This window comes from Hippopotamus amphibius, chromosome 3, assembly GCF_030028045.1.
Source record: "Hippopotamus amphibius kiboko isolate mHipAmp2 chromosome 3, mHipAmp2.hap2, whole genome shotgun sequence".
Classification (NCBI taxonomy): Eukaryota; Metazoa; Chordata; class Mammalia; order Artiodactyla; family Hippopotamidae; genus Hippopotamus; species Hippopotamus amphibius.
Genome location: NC_080188.1, coordinates 173,422,798 through 173,437,620, shown reverse-complemented (window position 1 = coordinate 173,437,620; position 14,823 = coordinate 173,422,798). Strand labels below are relative to the sequence as shown.

General features: G+C 40.7%; 1 protein-coding gene across 1 annotated transcript in view; it reads left to right on the top strand.

The window, feature by feature from the left end:
* Positions 1 to 14,823, top strand: part of PAPPA2 (pappalysin 2) — a 266,326-nt gene that overhangs the window by 214,901 nt on the left and 36,602 nt on the right. Inside the window, exon 20 of the mRNA XM_057730056.1 lies at positions 10,578 to 10,649. Within this exon, the coding sequence (XP_057586039.1) occupies positions 10,578 to 10,649 (72 nt within the window). The remainder of the gene's footprint in view (positions 1 to 10,577; positions 10,650 to 14,823) is intronic.

Below are 14,823 nucleotides of genomic sequence, written 5' to 3'. Positions count from 1 at the left end.
GAAGATTTAGCTGGAATTACAGTAGCTGGAGAAAAAGCTTCTGCTCATGTTCATGGAGTGCCAGATGGTCTAGACCCTTTCCATCAGTCCCTTTAACACAACTTCCTATGATGAAGTCTTCTCTTTCTCTATAAGCAGTTAAAGGGGGAAAGGCTTGGGATGTTTACAATCCATTTTTTCCACTTGAGAAATGAACTGCTCCAGAAACCCTTCTACCCTCACTTCAGTGTCTACCCAGCAAGGTATCCGATGGGCACAGTTGATGGATGTAGGGTTTGTGAGGCCAGAGTGCAGGTCTTCCAGTGATTGGGGTTCTCCCACCTCTGCTTTCCAGATGGGACATCCAGAGAAGAGCAGTTCACTTTTCTTCATGAAAACAGCAGAGACTTGACTATTTCCAAACTGGAAAACCATATCTTCTCTTTTATTAAAACCTTCCCTTTCTCAACTATCCTTCGGGGGAGTCATTGTTATTTATATACCTCTATTCCATAGCATTTTATTCATGTTTATATTCCTAGTTCCTTTTCCAGTGCTGGGCAAATTGTAGGTGTCTCATGAATGCTGGTTGAGTAAGCAAAGAAATTGCTGTGGCATCATTTTCTACTTTGGAAGTAAATATATATTTTCTCCTCAAACTTGGCACATTGCTGCTGCTTCCTACTGCTGTGTATAATTATATCCTTGTCAATTTCAAGTTGCCCACCTCAGAGAGAAAATGCAGAATTTATTTTCTTCTTAAGTCAAACACCAACGTTATCATTTGTATCACTGCATTTATGATGACTCTGATCTAGTCACTAAATCCCCAGTTTTGGAAAATAGGTTATCCAGGCATGATAGTGAGGATGATAATATCTAAGAAACACTGTAGATCTTGGGATAAAAAAATGTGTTTTTAAAAAAAGCTGAGTTTTTATTTGTGATCTCTGCATAACTTTAGGCTGTTTTACTGTTCTTTGCCTCCATTTCCTTGAGTGTAAAATAGGTATAACACTTAATTCACAAGGTTAGTGTGAGTATCAGATGAGAAACATGTGGATAAAGCTTAACTTTGTGGTTGATGCGTAGTAACCTTTCATGATCAGTTATCATTCCTACTGGAGACAGGTTGCTTCCCCTCACCTCTGTCTGCCCTTTCTCATCTGTGATGACATCCCATGCTCTCTATGATTTGGGGATACAAGTAAACAGTGGAGTGGTGGGTCACAGTTTGCAATATTATGTAAGGGGCACAATTACTTTAGCAGCACTCTTGAGACGTGTCATATTTCTGTGTAAAAAGAAAGTGAAGTAATTAAATTAGCTGCTTCTAACAATGTAGAGGAAGAATTGTGGTAACTCACAAAATGAACTTCATTCTTACCTTGAAAGAGTAGTTTGTTCCTGAAAAAACCTGAAGGTCAGAAGTTCAAAAGTTTAAAACATAATTAGCATTTCCTGAAACCCCAAATCAACATTCCTTATGCCAAAAGAAAACCAAGGGTTAATCCAATAGTTAGCATTAGTTATCATACAGTACCTAACCAGGCTATTACCTGTGCTCTCTCAGCTCTTTCATAGATATTATGAACTTAAGAAGGATTGCTTACAAAAGAAGCTTACATGGGATGCTTTGCCTTTAGAGAATCGAAACTTTACTAAAACAGAAAAACAAGAAAAAGCAGTCATTGGAAGCAAAGGAAATGATGATGAAATTACTGCCCTTGAGTTCCCAGGTCCTCAGGGATGAGATTAGGTACCCACCATAGATGATCCCATAATGTCTGCTGTTTTGTGGTACTCAATGTCTCTTGGGGGTGGGAAATCTAAGCTTGTCCTCACAAAGAAGGAGAAATGCCTTATACACCAAAGCAGTTGTATTAAATGAAAGTTTTCCTTGAGTAAAAGCCTTATAACTTACATTGACTTATCTTGAATGATGTTCCATATTGTACTCAATCTTAAGTTTTCATGTCCTTCAGAATCACTTGGGCAGTTCGTAAAGGGAGCAGACTTGGGTTCCCTCCTTTGGAGAGGCTGGCAATGCTTTGGGGTATGCTTTTTTTAACAAGCACCCCAGGTAATTCCACTGTAATGCTTTGTGAAACACTGCTATTATAAAATTAAAAAGGGACAACATAAATATTTTAAGTACAAGCACACCTATTTGGAGTCCGGCTCATTTGTTTAGTAAATGAGAATCTCCTATTTCATGTAAACCTCTGCTATCTCCCATACTTCAAATACCTGGTATCTGGCAGGACTACAGAGCAATGGATTAAATTGCATCATTTTCTCTAGTCTGCTTCCAGTGACTTCATTCTTTGTAATAAAAATGATATCTTACATTTGGATAACACTTTATTGCCTTCAAAGTTGTATATAAATAATATGTATATATATTTTAGATATTTATAATTTCATTTGAATCTTCTCACAAGCTCATAAACTAGGAGAGGAAGATTTTATTATCTTTACTGACAAATTAGATGTTGTTGGATGATCTGTCCAAGGTTGCACAGCTTTCAAGAAAGAAATGGAGAAAGCAGTACAATCACATTTTCTGACTCCAAGTTCAGTGATTTCCCCTGAATCAGTTAGTTTTGCCCATCAAATAGAAAAGAAGTCACTTGCCCCAACCATGAGAACCTCCTCATTCCCACACTTCCCTTGTCTCTCCATGAAGTCTAACAAAAATGATTGAGAGAGATATTTCTCTATAATACTGCTTTTCCTTTTTTGTTTGTTTGTTTTTCTTTTTTCACATCTTTATTAGATTATAATTCCTTTATATGTTGTGTTAGTTTCTGTTGTACAACAAAGTGAATCAGCTGTATATATACATATATCCCCATATCCCCTCCCTTTTGAGCCTCCCTCCCACCCTCCCTATCCCACCTCTTTAGGTCATCACAAAGCACCAAACTGATCTCCCTGTGCTATGCAGCAGCTGCCTACTAGCTATCCATTTTACATTTAGTTGTGTATATATCAATGCTACTCTTGCACTTCTTCCCAGCTTCCCCTTCCCCCACTGTGTCTTCAAGTCTGTTCTCTATGTCTGTGTCTTTATTCCTGCCCTGCTGCTTTTCCTTATTGTGAGTTTGTTTTTAAAGAACAATCAAGTATACTTTTTAGGTTCCTATAAAATTTATGTGCCTGTCTCTAGGGGTTCTACTGTTTTTTATTCCTGAAAATGACACCTGACTCCTAGAAGACACTTTTCATTACAGGAAGAATTTCCAAGGACTTAGATAGTCTGGGGTTTTGAAGGAAAACAACTCAAAGTGGCAACTGTCATAAAAGGAAGAGTGAGGTACTCCTGGGTTCAAATACCACATGACTTACCCCTGGCCCCTCTGTCTGCTCATCAGCAAGGGTGAGGAGGATATTATCTATCTTGAAGTGTTGTTATAAAAATTCAAAATAACACTTTTGCAATGTCTTGTACAGTTTCTAGCACATAGTTCTGAATTTTGTAAAAATGGAATTATAATTCACTTAGTACAAATCTTACCTTTGGAAATTTCCTACATCTCTGAAAAGATAGCACCAGCTATCTATGAGAAAGAAAAATACTGTTCTGTAAGTTCTATACTTTGCTTGTTAGTGTGTGTGTGTGTATGTGTGTAGATAGATGTGTTTAGGTCACTTGTTTTTTTCTGTGCCTTTTACAAATGGGGCTGGAAAGACAATTAATGGCCATTCAGTGCTTCCTATTGGAACACCTCCAACTAAAGAAGCAATTTCTAAAGGCTCTGGTTATGAGACTGCGAAGGGAGTAAGGATGAACATACAATAGTATTTCTAAATGTTTCAAGGGCATGCTGGCTGCAGGAAACATGACCTAAGGATTTGAAATTCCCAAATGGACTTTCTGGGGCTTTGTTGTAATGGCGTCTTCCTCCTTCACCTACTCATCCAGGGATTTTGAGCTTTACTATGATAGTGGCATTGGCAGAGACATATCCCTACAGAAAGAGGGCTGCCAAACCAAAGGGCTTCTGGGGTGTCAGATAAATCCCTGCCAGTCAAGGTGACTGAACAGTGGAATCTGGCAGCTGGGACAGACAGGAGACAGCCAACCGCCCAGTCAGTGCCTTGCTCGTATCTAGGGACCCTGAGCCGAGGGTGTGGGAAGAGCTCCCCTTGGATTTCCACTGAGAGCACTTTGTGCTTTTCTCATCCCTGCTCTTCCTCTTCTTCGTTTTCCTCTCTTCTTCCTCTTTTCTGTCATTCTTACACCAAACTGTAAGAGTCCTGGGGGTAGGAATGATGTCTTACCTTCATCCCCAGACCTCCTCAATGCATGACTCATTTCACCGGTTGCTCAGAACGAGGTTGCTATGTGAAACCAAAGAACTTGAAGAAGAGAATAGCTCCCACCTCCACAGAGCCATTTCTCATGACAAACCTTTGGATTTTTCCAAAAAGCCTATGTAAGGTTGATTTTTTTTCAAGTTCTTTATTGGAATATAAATGCTTTACACTGTTGTGCCAGTTTTTGCTCTACAACAAAGTGAATCAGTTGTATTTATACATATATCCACGTATCCCGTCCCTTCCATGACTCCTTCCCACCTTCCCTATCCTAGCCCTTTAAGTCATCACCCATCATCGAGTTGATCTCCCTGTGTTATGCAGCAGCTTCCCACTAGCTATCTATTTTACATTTGGTAGTGTATAAATGTCAGTGCTACTCTCTCACTTCATCCCAGCTTCTCTAGAGAATGTTTTATTATATCTTGTGACTTTCCTATTTAAAATAGGAAAATTGACGTTTTGACTTACATTATAACTAAGTGGTCTTTTGAGAACCAGATTTCATGGAGAGATTTTTTTTTTGCACATAATATGGCAATTGTTTGCATGTAAATGAGTTTTTCTGAATTATATTTGAAATACAAAAGTATCCATTGTACCATCTCATTTCCCTTATTAGTTTGCTTCATAAATTCAAGCAAAGTATTCCCAGATTGGATAATACATTTTTTCTTTTTTCAGTATATCGTAATTAGGAATTAGTGAGGTCCAAATTAATGAGATTTTCCTGTGGTTGTACATGTTAAGTTTGCAAAGATTCTCAACACTGCATGGAATCCCTCTCTCAACTCCCCAGCTTGTCAACAGAATTGCTCAGTCAAAACACATCTTATAATTTCTGACTTTGTTTTCCCAAGTTGGTCCCCAAAGGATAATAATTCCTTAAATAAACCCAAAATGTTTTAAGAGGAAGAGAAAAATAGGAAGAAGAAAAGAAGATAATACCTTCCAGGAGTCATAATTTCCCACCATCTGGTCTCACCCTCTAGTCTGTCCCCTTGTCACCTAATCCTCGCCCTGCCCCCACCCCATGTCCTCTTGAAGGGTGCAAGTGTGTGTAACAGCTCCAGTGACACTTGCCACACACCACAGGAGAACAAATCCCTAAGACATGAGTCATGACGAGATCTTCTTTTTCATCTGTTTTAAGCATGGAATTGTTCCCTCTCCACTTGAATAAATCTCAGGCATCAGTTCCCTCTTCTCTAGAGAAGAGTAGACAAGAGGGTCTTGGAGGATGAGGAAGAGGAACTGAAAAGCATATTGCAGGGTAATGTGCCTTCGTATAGCCCTGTGACCACCCTAATAATCCACAACCCTTAACAGGTTTTCCTTCCCCTCCTCCCTCCCTCCCTTTCTCTCTCTCTCTTTCCCCTTTCTCTCTCTTCCTCCCCCACCCCCTCTTCTCCTTTCCTGTCTGCTCTCTTTTGTTCTTCTTTCCTCTCTTCTTTTTTTTCCCTTACTTTTTAAAAAGTTTAAAACAGTTCAACCAAGAGGAAACCTTTAAACTGATGTTCTCGTGAATCTTTTCTTTTTGAAAAATTTAAAATATTCTTGGCACTTAGTTGCTCACAATTGATTCATCTGAGAAGTGGCTTGCACTTACAGTATAACACCTATAGTTATAATTATATCCAAATGTATAGAAATAATAATTTTAAAATTCAGAATAGTTGTTACCAATAGGGAGGAAGGAAGGAGAATGATGTTGAAGGGACACGTATAGGGGACATTCATTGAATCTCTAGTGATTTAAACTCCAGATGCGGATGAAGCAAAGTGTTATGATTTGATAACGCTGGGCAGAGGGCATAAGGTTGTTTTTTCAATTCTTCTCTATAGTTTTCAAATGTAATATATAGGATTATAATTTGTCAAAAATATCCCAGAAAATAAGGAAATCATATTGAACTCTTAACTGATAAATTGAGGCATATTAAAAATTTTAAGAGTTTATTTGAGCAAAAATCAATTTGAATCGGGTAGTGTCAAACCAGAAATGGTTACGAGTGCTCCACCAACAAGAGCTGGGAGACACTTGATTATGGAGAAAAAGCAGAAGCAAAGTAAGGAAATTATTGGTTGGTTACAGCTTAAAGCCTAGTTGGTTGTTCATGATTGGTTGCCCTTTGGTTTCAATTTCATAACCTTGAGACATCGACAGGCTTAGATTTTGGTTTGCTTCCACAGGACATTGGGGCATTAGGAGCTACCTTAGTGTAATGGCCTCCTTGTTTAATTAATTTAACACACTTCACCAGGAGCTGGACTTCTATGCCAACTCGTCACTAGTTTTCCTCCTGTTTCACTTCCCTCTTTCACCTCTTTACCACAAATGTGCCCATAAAATGTAGGACCTGGAAAACATTTGAAATTTGCCTCCAATTTTGATCTGTAAGTAGTTATTCAGTTAATTCCATATGCAGATCTTTTCTTATGAGATGAGTGACTTTCATAAGCCAGAAGATAAAGAGGAAACCTAAAGATACAACATCCTATTTAGTGATTGACAAATACTTATTAAACATTGTTTCTCTCTAAGTCACTGAGATATGGTGTTTGAATGGGAGACAGTCTGTATTTTCAAGGATTTTGCAGTTTAGGAAGGCATAAGACACAGTTACCAGAAACTTTAGCAATTTTTATGGAGATTAAGGAGGTTGCCAGTCTAAATTAGTCTTCAGACTGAATTATAGAATATTAAAACAAAATCATTGAGCTGGGTATTGTCAATTCCACTGTTGTGAATTTATTCTACAGATGTAGTTGCACATGTATGAAATGATTTATACATAAGCTTTGTTTGTTAGAGCAAAAGACTGAAAATAAAAATCCATTAATATGGGTGTGGTTAAAGTAAATTAGAATACATCCATGAAATGGCATAATATGCAATCAGTAGAATGCAACATCGCATATACCATAAAATGAACAGAACACCAAGAAACTAGGACTGATGGTCCAGTGGTTAAGACTTTGCCTTCCAATGTAGCGGGGTGTGGGTTCAATCCCTGGTCACGAAGCTAAGATCCCACATGCCTTGCAGCCAAAAAACCAAAACATAAATCAGAAGCAATATTGTAACAAATTCAATAAAGACTTTAAAAATGGCCCACATCAAAAACAAAAAAAATTCTTAAAAAAACAACAACACAGAGAAACATTATGAAGCAAAATAAAGACGGTCAAACAAACAGCAATAAACTCAAGCACTAAATAAAATTATAGTATTTTATAATTTGTGTGAGGAAATAATTTTATATACATATGTGTATTCATGGACTATCTCTGTAATGATAAAAAAAGAACTAAAAATAGGATGGAGGAAATTGTGTAATCGGGGATCAGGTGTAGGAGGAGGATTGTGTATCCTTTTATGCCTTTCATATTTTATACTGTGAACATATATCACATAATAATAAAACTAAATTACATAAAAATACAAAGATGTAGGGGAGCTCCCTGGTGGCCTCATGGTTAGGATTCTGGGCTTTCACTGCCATGGCCCAGATTCAATATCTAGTCAGGGAACTGAGATCCCACAAGCCACATGGTATGCCCCCCCCCAAAAAAAAACAAAAACAAACAAAACAAAACAAAAAGATGTAAAAAATAAACTGGAAATAATAAGAGAAAAGAGCACTGGAGAAAAAGAAAAGATAGACTCTCTTTTTTTCTTTCTTCCTTTCTTCCTTCTTTCTTTCTTTTCTTCCTTTCTTTCTTTCTTTCTTTCTTTCTTTCTTTCTTTCTTTCTTTCTTTCTTTCTTTCTTTCCTTCTTCCTTCCTTCCTTCCTTCCTTCCTTCCTTCCTTCCCTTCTTTCTTCTTTCTTCTTTCTTTCCTTCTTTCTTTTTTTTTTCCCTTTGCAGTGTATTTTTAGAATTTCTCAAATATTAGAAGATGAACACTTCTGCACGTATAAAGGTTGTGGATGGGGTAGAAAGTATGAAGAGCATAAGAGAAACTGATCCAGTCATTTCAGAGCGTTCTGGCAAGTTCTGGCCATGGTCGTCATGTCAGGGTGCTGACACCCTTCACGTGGAGGAATTGATGTACTTCTGGCTACCTCCTTCCGTAGATTTTGAGGGCAGTGACAAGACTGGTGGATCTTCAGATCCCCCTTGCTCCCTGGGGAAACTGGCTCATAGTGAGTGATACATCTGGTCTGAACTGAATGACTGACTGACTAGGGTGAGGACTGGGGGTCCCTAGTGGATTCAGTGCATGAGAAGGAACAAAGTTGCCATGTATTTGCATTTCAAGGGTTCAGATTATGGCATTTTGCCATTACCATTATCTGGTGACAAAACTTTCAGAAGAAAACAATTGAGGAAGTTCTAAAAAGCAAAACTTGAATTTGCTGCTTTCAGGCAACTGTTTCCATAGCACTGACATTGTATTTACAACTAGTTACACAGCATTTACGCTGTATTAGGTATTGTAAGTAATTTAGAGATGATTTAAAGTATACATATGCAAATAGTATGTCATTTTATGTAAAAGACTTGAGCATCCTTGGATTTTGGCATCCGTGGGGGTCCTGGGGTCTATCCCCTGTGGATTTCAAGGAATGACTAATATATATATATATATATATAATTTGATATTTGATATTTGATAATTCTTTCTTGTTTAGTGCAATGATAATGTAAGCAAACTTGCCTTCTACATTATTACAGTATAGAGTTTTGAATATCAAAAAATTTTCTTAGGATTTACAGTATTTATCTCCTCTTTAGTGAAGCTATGAAGGAGGACTTTTAGTTTATAGTAATATAACTCCAGAAAAATACTGCAGATTTGCATTTTCATAACTGACTGTGAAGTATATATTCATATACCTACAGGTTAATGTATGCAAATGTCTCCAATCTGATTATTGTACAGTCTTAGCATTCTAGAATGTACAATTTTCCATTACTGAAGTGCTATTTTATGTAAAACATATCTCACAATGCATTATTTTTCTTCTGGTTTCTCTTAATTTCTACTATACTAAATTTAAAATGTGAGTGTGAAAGTCCACAGATTGGTGGATCGGTAACAGGTTATCTCCTTTTCTCTTTGAAACCTCTTATGGGACTTCATCTCTTCTTGAAGTTTATCTTTGGAAACTTTTTTTAACTTTTTTTTTAAATTATTTTTTTATTTTTATTGGCTGCATTGGGTCTTCATTGCTGCGCCCGGGCTTTCTGTAGTTGTAGAGAGTGGGGGCTCCTCTTCGTTTCAGTGTTCAGGCTTCTCACTGCAGTGGCTTCTCTTGTTGTGGAGCACGGGCTCTAGGTGCGTGGGCTTCAGTAGTTGTGGCTCGTGGGCTCTAGAGCACAGGCTCAGTAGTTGTGGCGCACGGGCTTAGTTGCTCTGCGGCATGTGGGATCTTCCTGGACCAGGGCTCGAACCCATGTCCCCTGCATTGGCAGGCGGATTCTTGACCACGCTGCCAGCAGGAACGCCCCCGGAAATTTTAAAATACAAAAATTAAAAGAAAAAAGAGTCCATGGAAATGAGCTATTGTTATTCACAAAGGGTATATGACTATTTGTTTAAAGGCGCATCAGGAAATGGCCATTGGGAATCAGAGAGAGTCACCAGTGTTTTGACACAGACGCATTTTCACACTCTCACCAGCTTAATGCTGGTGCAATTTGGAGGCCTGGAGGTTTCACAGTAAGCCTATTTGTCCAGCGTGTAGACCCTCTTTTATTTCCCACAAGGAGGGGGATAAATGGTGCTACCAAGAGTTGCATAGAGTACAGTTTGGTCGCCACACCTTGCTTGGGCACTCACATCTTGTGATCTAGGACTCCTGAGATCCCTTTTTCCCAGAGTCTTCTTATGAAGCTCTATTTCTCGGCCTTTAAAACTCCATAGTGCTTCCTGATCAGCACAGCTGTCTCATAATTTCTTGTAACATTATTTAAAATTTCAAAACAAATGGAACCAATATGATGCCTAGAGCCAAATTAAAGTCATCTTCTTGTGGAGGATGCTTTTTTAACCACACCTACACCATTCTGGAATTTTGATAGCTCGGGGAGGGTGACGATAATGTAGAGGATGAAAATTCTCTCCACAGAGAGTTTCTACTTTGGCTCCACCCAGCAGGATCAGCAGTTCCACAGGAAAGACCAGACGATGGCCTTGGACCACTTCACCAGGCACAGTCTGGGCTCTATCCTCAGGGAAGGGGTCGGGCTGGTGGGATAAACTCAGGATTTGCACCTTCCCTCACTGACCAGATGTTGTTGCTTTTGTTTTCCATCTTCCCCTTCAGAGCATCATGTGCACTGGGCGGCGTCAGTGGCACCCAGACCCCCTCCTCATCCACTGCATCCAGTCCTGTGAGGTAAGCCACCTCCCCTCCCCCAGACCCAGACCAGAGCGCTCGGTTCTGGTCAACTTGCAGAGAGTTGAGTCCTTCTAGTTCAATATCTTGCCCTTTCCCAGCTCCTGTGTCCTTTGTGTAATCTCTTAAGCTTAGCTCCACAATCCCCAAAGTACAAATATTAGGATTTCTGATTTTGCCCTTTTTTTTTTTTAATTTTAGCAAAATCTCCAGGGTTCCATTTTAAATGCCTGAATAAAAAAATAAGTTAAAAGCAAGTCAGAATTATTTATGGTTCTGGGATTCTCTAACTGGGTCTCACTGGAGCTTAGCTAGATCAGAGTTTTGCAGATCAATGGCCCACAGTCAGGGGTTTGGCCAGAGCAGTGTCTAAAAACAATTTTGTTTTGATTGCTAATGCTTAAAAATTGGGATTTTCACATAAAATTCATATGTGTATATGTAACATCACACACACAAGCACACATGCACACACACACCAAATAAAAATAAATATAAAACTCTTTGTGCAAAGATTTTACTCTTAAAAATAAGAATATCTGGCAACCATAGCAACGATTTGCTTGATCTGCGTCTACAATGCCAGAAGGGCAGCTGCCCTCCAATTCAACCTGGTTCTCGCCAGACCCTGTAGCTTCTCACCTACTGGGCATCTCTCTTTGACATCAACTGCTTGAGTCACACAGGCATCTCTGTTTTCGACCTCTGAGGGGGACCTATAGTCCACTGTTGATTAACCCAAACCAGACCTTTACTACCTCAAGGAATCCTGCTCACTTCTTCACACAGGGCATTCCCCTACCAGTGGGGGACTCAGGGGTTGTGAATTCCTTAACTAGATTAAGAGGAGTTTTTGCAGGGAAAAGTCAAGAATGAGGCAGAGGCTTGGTGAAGGAGCATGACCCAGGAATCCTACCAAGGGGGATACTACACACACGTGCGCACAAACACACACACACACACACACACACACACACTACTTAAGCTCTCTCACCCTGGGAATAGCCAGTAACAAATACAAAATACTGTAGTCTCAGGCGAGAGTCAGGCTTTGTTGTCCAAATCTCTCACTGGAAGTAATTAAGCCACTTAGGAGCAATGCTCAGTAATTCTGGCCATGCCTTGTGCGCTAGAGAGAACTGTTTAACTGCCTTTGACTTCCAGCACCCTCCCCTCCATACACACCCAACCCACATGCCTGTTAGTCCCTGGATTCTCCTGTATCTCTGTTTCTCTTGATCTAATTCTGGGAAACTGGGATCTACATGAGGCCAAAGAGGGGACAAGGGTGGGGTTTCAGACAAAGGGAGAACTGGGTGGGGAAATGATACCAATAAAAATCGCGTCCTGAGAGTGCATCAGGAAAAATGCTAGCATGCAGTATGCTTTGTTATGGTGTGGGCCAATAAAACAGCTCATCTTCTGCCATCATTAGAAAAACAGATGGCAGTGGGATGGGGAGGAGGGCCAGTGACTCATCCACCAGGCAGGGGGTAACAAGGGGGAAGAGGAAGCCAGGGAAGGAGGGAGATAAACAGACAGAGGACTCGAGAATTGGGACAAGATCAAAGGGACCCTGAGAATTCCCTTCTGCTGCTTCCATGCATGATCACAAGAAGGAGGGTGGATGGCAGGGCTTGGAGCTGGCTTCGGTGTTTCCCAGAAGGTTACAACACAGAGCTTTCCCCACTTGTCCTCCCTCCATGCTGCACCCCAGCACAGGCTCTCCATACCTTATCCAGAGCTTCCCAGGCTTCTTTCAGCTCCTTTGTTGATGTGATAGGGAACAAAACTGCATTCCCTCTTACACCCCCTCCCCACCTGCTATCACGCATAGCTGAGGCTTGACCACCACACGCCTGTTGGTACCCCCCTACTCCAGGGGTTCTCAAAGCGTGGCCCCTGGACCAGCACAATTGTCATCACCTGGGAACCTGGAAAAAATGCACTTTCTCGGGCCCCATCCCAGATGCTGGGGTGGGACCCAGCAACCTGTGCTTTAACAAGGGCTCAGGGAGATTCTGAAGACCGCTTAAGTTTGCAAATTACTGCTCTGGCCACTGTGGGAGCAGATAAGAAGGTTTCTAGACTCTGGATCTGTAATTTGAAGCTTACTTGTCTAGCAATAATTCTAGCCAACATTATTGACATTCTGATTATTCTACAGTATTTCCTGAGACTCTCTGGGTAGGACAAGATTTGACAGGACATGATTTTGCTTCTGGTTTCCCAGCAAAGGCTAGGAAGAGGGAAAAAAAGCACTTAAAGGAGTGGAAGGAAGGAACAAAGAAGAGGAATCAATACCTGTAGGAAAGGAAAACAAATTGGGTAGAGGGGTGCATGGGAAGAAGTAGAAACAGTTCCAAAGAGATAAGTAATAAGAAAGGCGGAGCGGGAGGGTGAGAATGGGAAAGAAAGGACAAGAGAGGCTGAAACTGGTCTGTTCTGGGGACAACTTGGCAGACACTGAATTCTTTACTGGAAAAAGTCAGCTAAATATGTTAGGGAGAACCAAAGAGTGTCAGAGACAGACGGAGGGAAAACAGACCCAGAGGCAAGATAAGTCGAGAAGGGGTAGGGGGGTGAGAGCAAGTTTTAAAACGTGAGGCACGGAAATCTGAAACCTTGTGCCCCAGTGTCTAAAACGAGTTTTCTTTTTTGGCTTTCCAATAGTGAATTTAATTCTAAGATGTCCTCTTAAGACATTCAGCCTTGTAAGAGTGAAGCACGTCATTCTTTATCGCTCTCAGTCTGCCCAAGGCAATGAACGCGTCCCCTCACTGTCTCACTCCACTGTCCGCATTGTGTCACTTCTGCACCTCTGTTTGTGTCCCATCCCCTCGGCCACAGAGACTGAGCCTTCAATTCTCCACTATTCTATGCCTCTCACTTTTCTTTTAGAGGCAGCTCTGAAGGTTTCCTCTAAAAAATCTTGTGTAAACAATGCCATCTTCCCAGGGTCCCTTATGCTCCCGTTGTCTCAAGAGCACGTGTGTACCACGTATCTGCAATTCAAACCCGTTCACACCTTAAATTCTATTTTTCTAGCTGTTTCTTGTGTTTCGCCGTCTTGACCTAGACACTCCTTGCACTTTCTATTTCTTTTGTAAGTCGCAAATGGGCAGGGAGTGGTAATTTGGTTGGTGGAGAAGTTTTGAAGTTAAACAAAAATAGGTTCAAATCCTGAGTCAGCTGAAGGGTGTGAGCCTTCGTGTCTTAATCTGTATTGGAAAGTGGGGGCAACCCAGCCATTTTAAGGAGCCATGATGAAGGATGAATGTGATAACAGACATAAATATTTAAGCATCATGCCATGCCTGGTCCATGAGAGATGCTTATCAGGTAGTGGCCTCTGTTATGCACCGTAAGCCACTCTGAATCCTTACTGAATCAGTGCAGCAGAAAGCAGGGCAGAGCTGCTGGTTGGTCTTTACATGGTTAGATGCAAACTCTGAAGGTAGGAAAAGGGAAAGAACAAAAGAAGAGAGGGGAACAGGCCATTCCCTGGCGACCCACTGAGATCCGTAATTCGCAAATCACTTGTAGACACTGTTGAATCCAGTCGGTCACCAGGCCAGCCGTCACCAGATCACTACACGAGGAGCCCTACTCATTCCTACCATTGCCCCCATGTTGGGGCCTCAACATCTCTCACCTGGGCTATTGCAGTTGTTTCCTAATTGTTCTCCCTCATCCCAGACCTGTGCCCATTAAAATTACAGACAAGCACACAAATAGTCAATGATAAGAGTAGAAAACAAAGACTCATTCCGCCAAACGCTTGGCCAATTGAGTGCAGTCTTTTCCCAGGATGAAGGGGTGGGGGGAGGGGGACGGGGGAGGCTTTCCTCATTTTGTGGGCTATAATTGAAGTGAATGTTCATACACAAACCCAGGATACTGCTAGACCATGTAAGTGTTACCTTCTCTTTATTTCCTTCTTTCTTCCCTCCCTCCCTTTCTTTCTTCCTTCCTCCCTTCCTTCCTTTCAAAAAGTCATATTTATTAATTCTAACAAAGTCTACAGTCCTAGCTTCCACTTAAACTAAGAACATGTTGTTCTCTAGGGAATGCAGCTGGAAATGAAGACCACACTTCCAGCCTCCTTTTGGATAGAAATGACTAATTTCCTTCCTGTAGGATGATTACCACAGAGTGCCCATTGACCCACGTT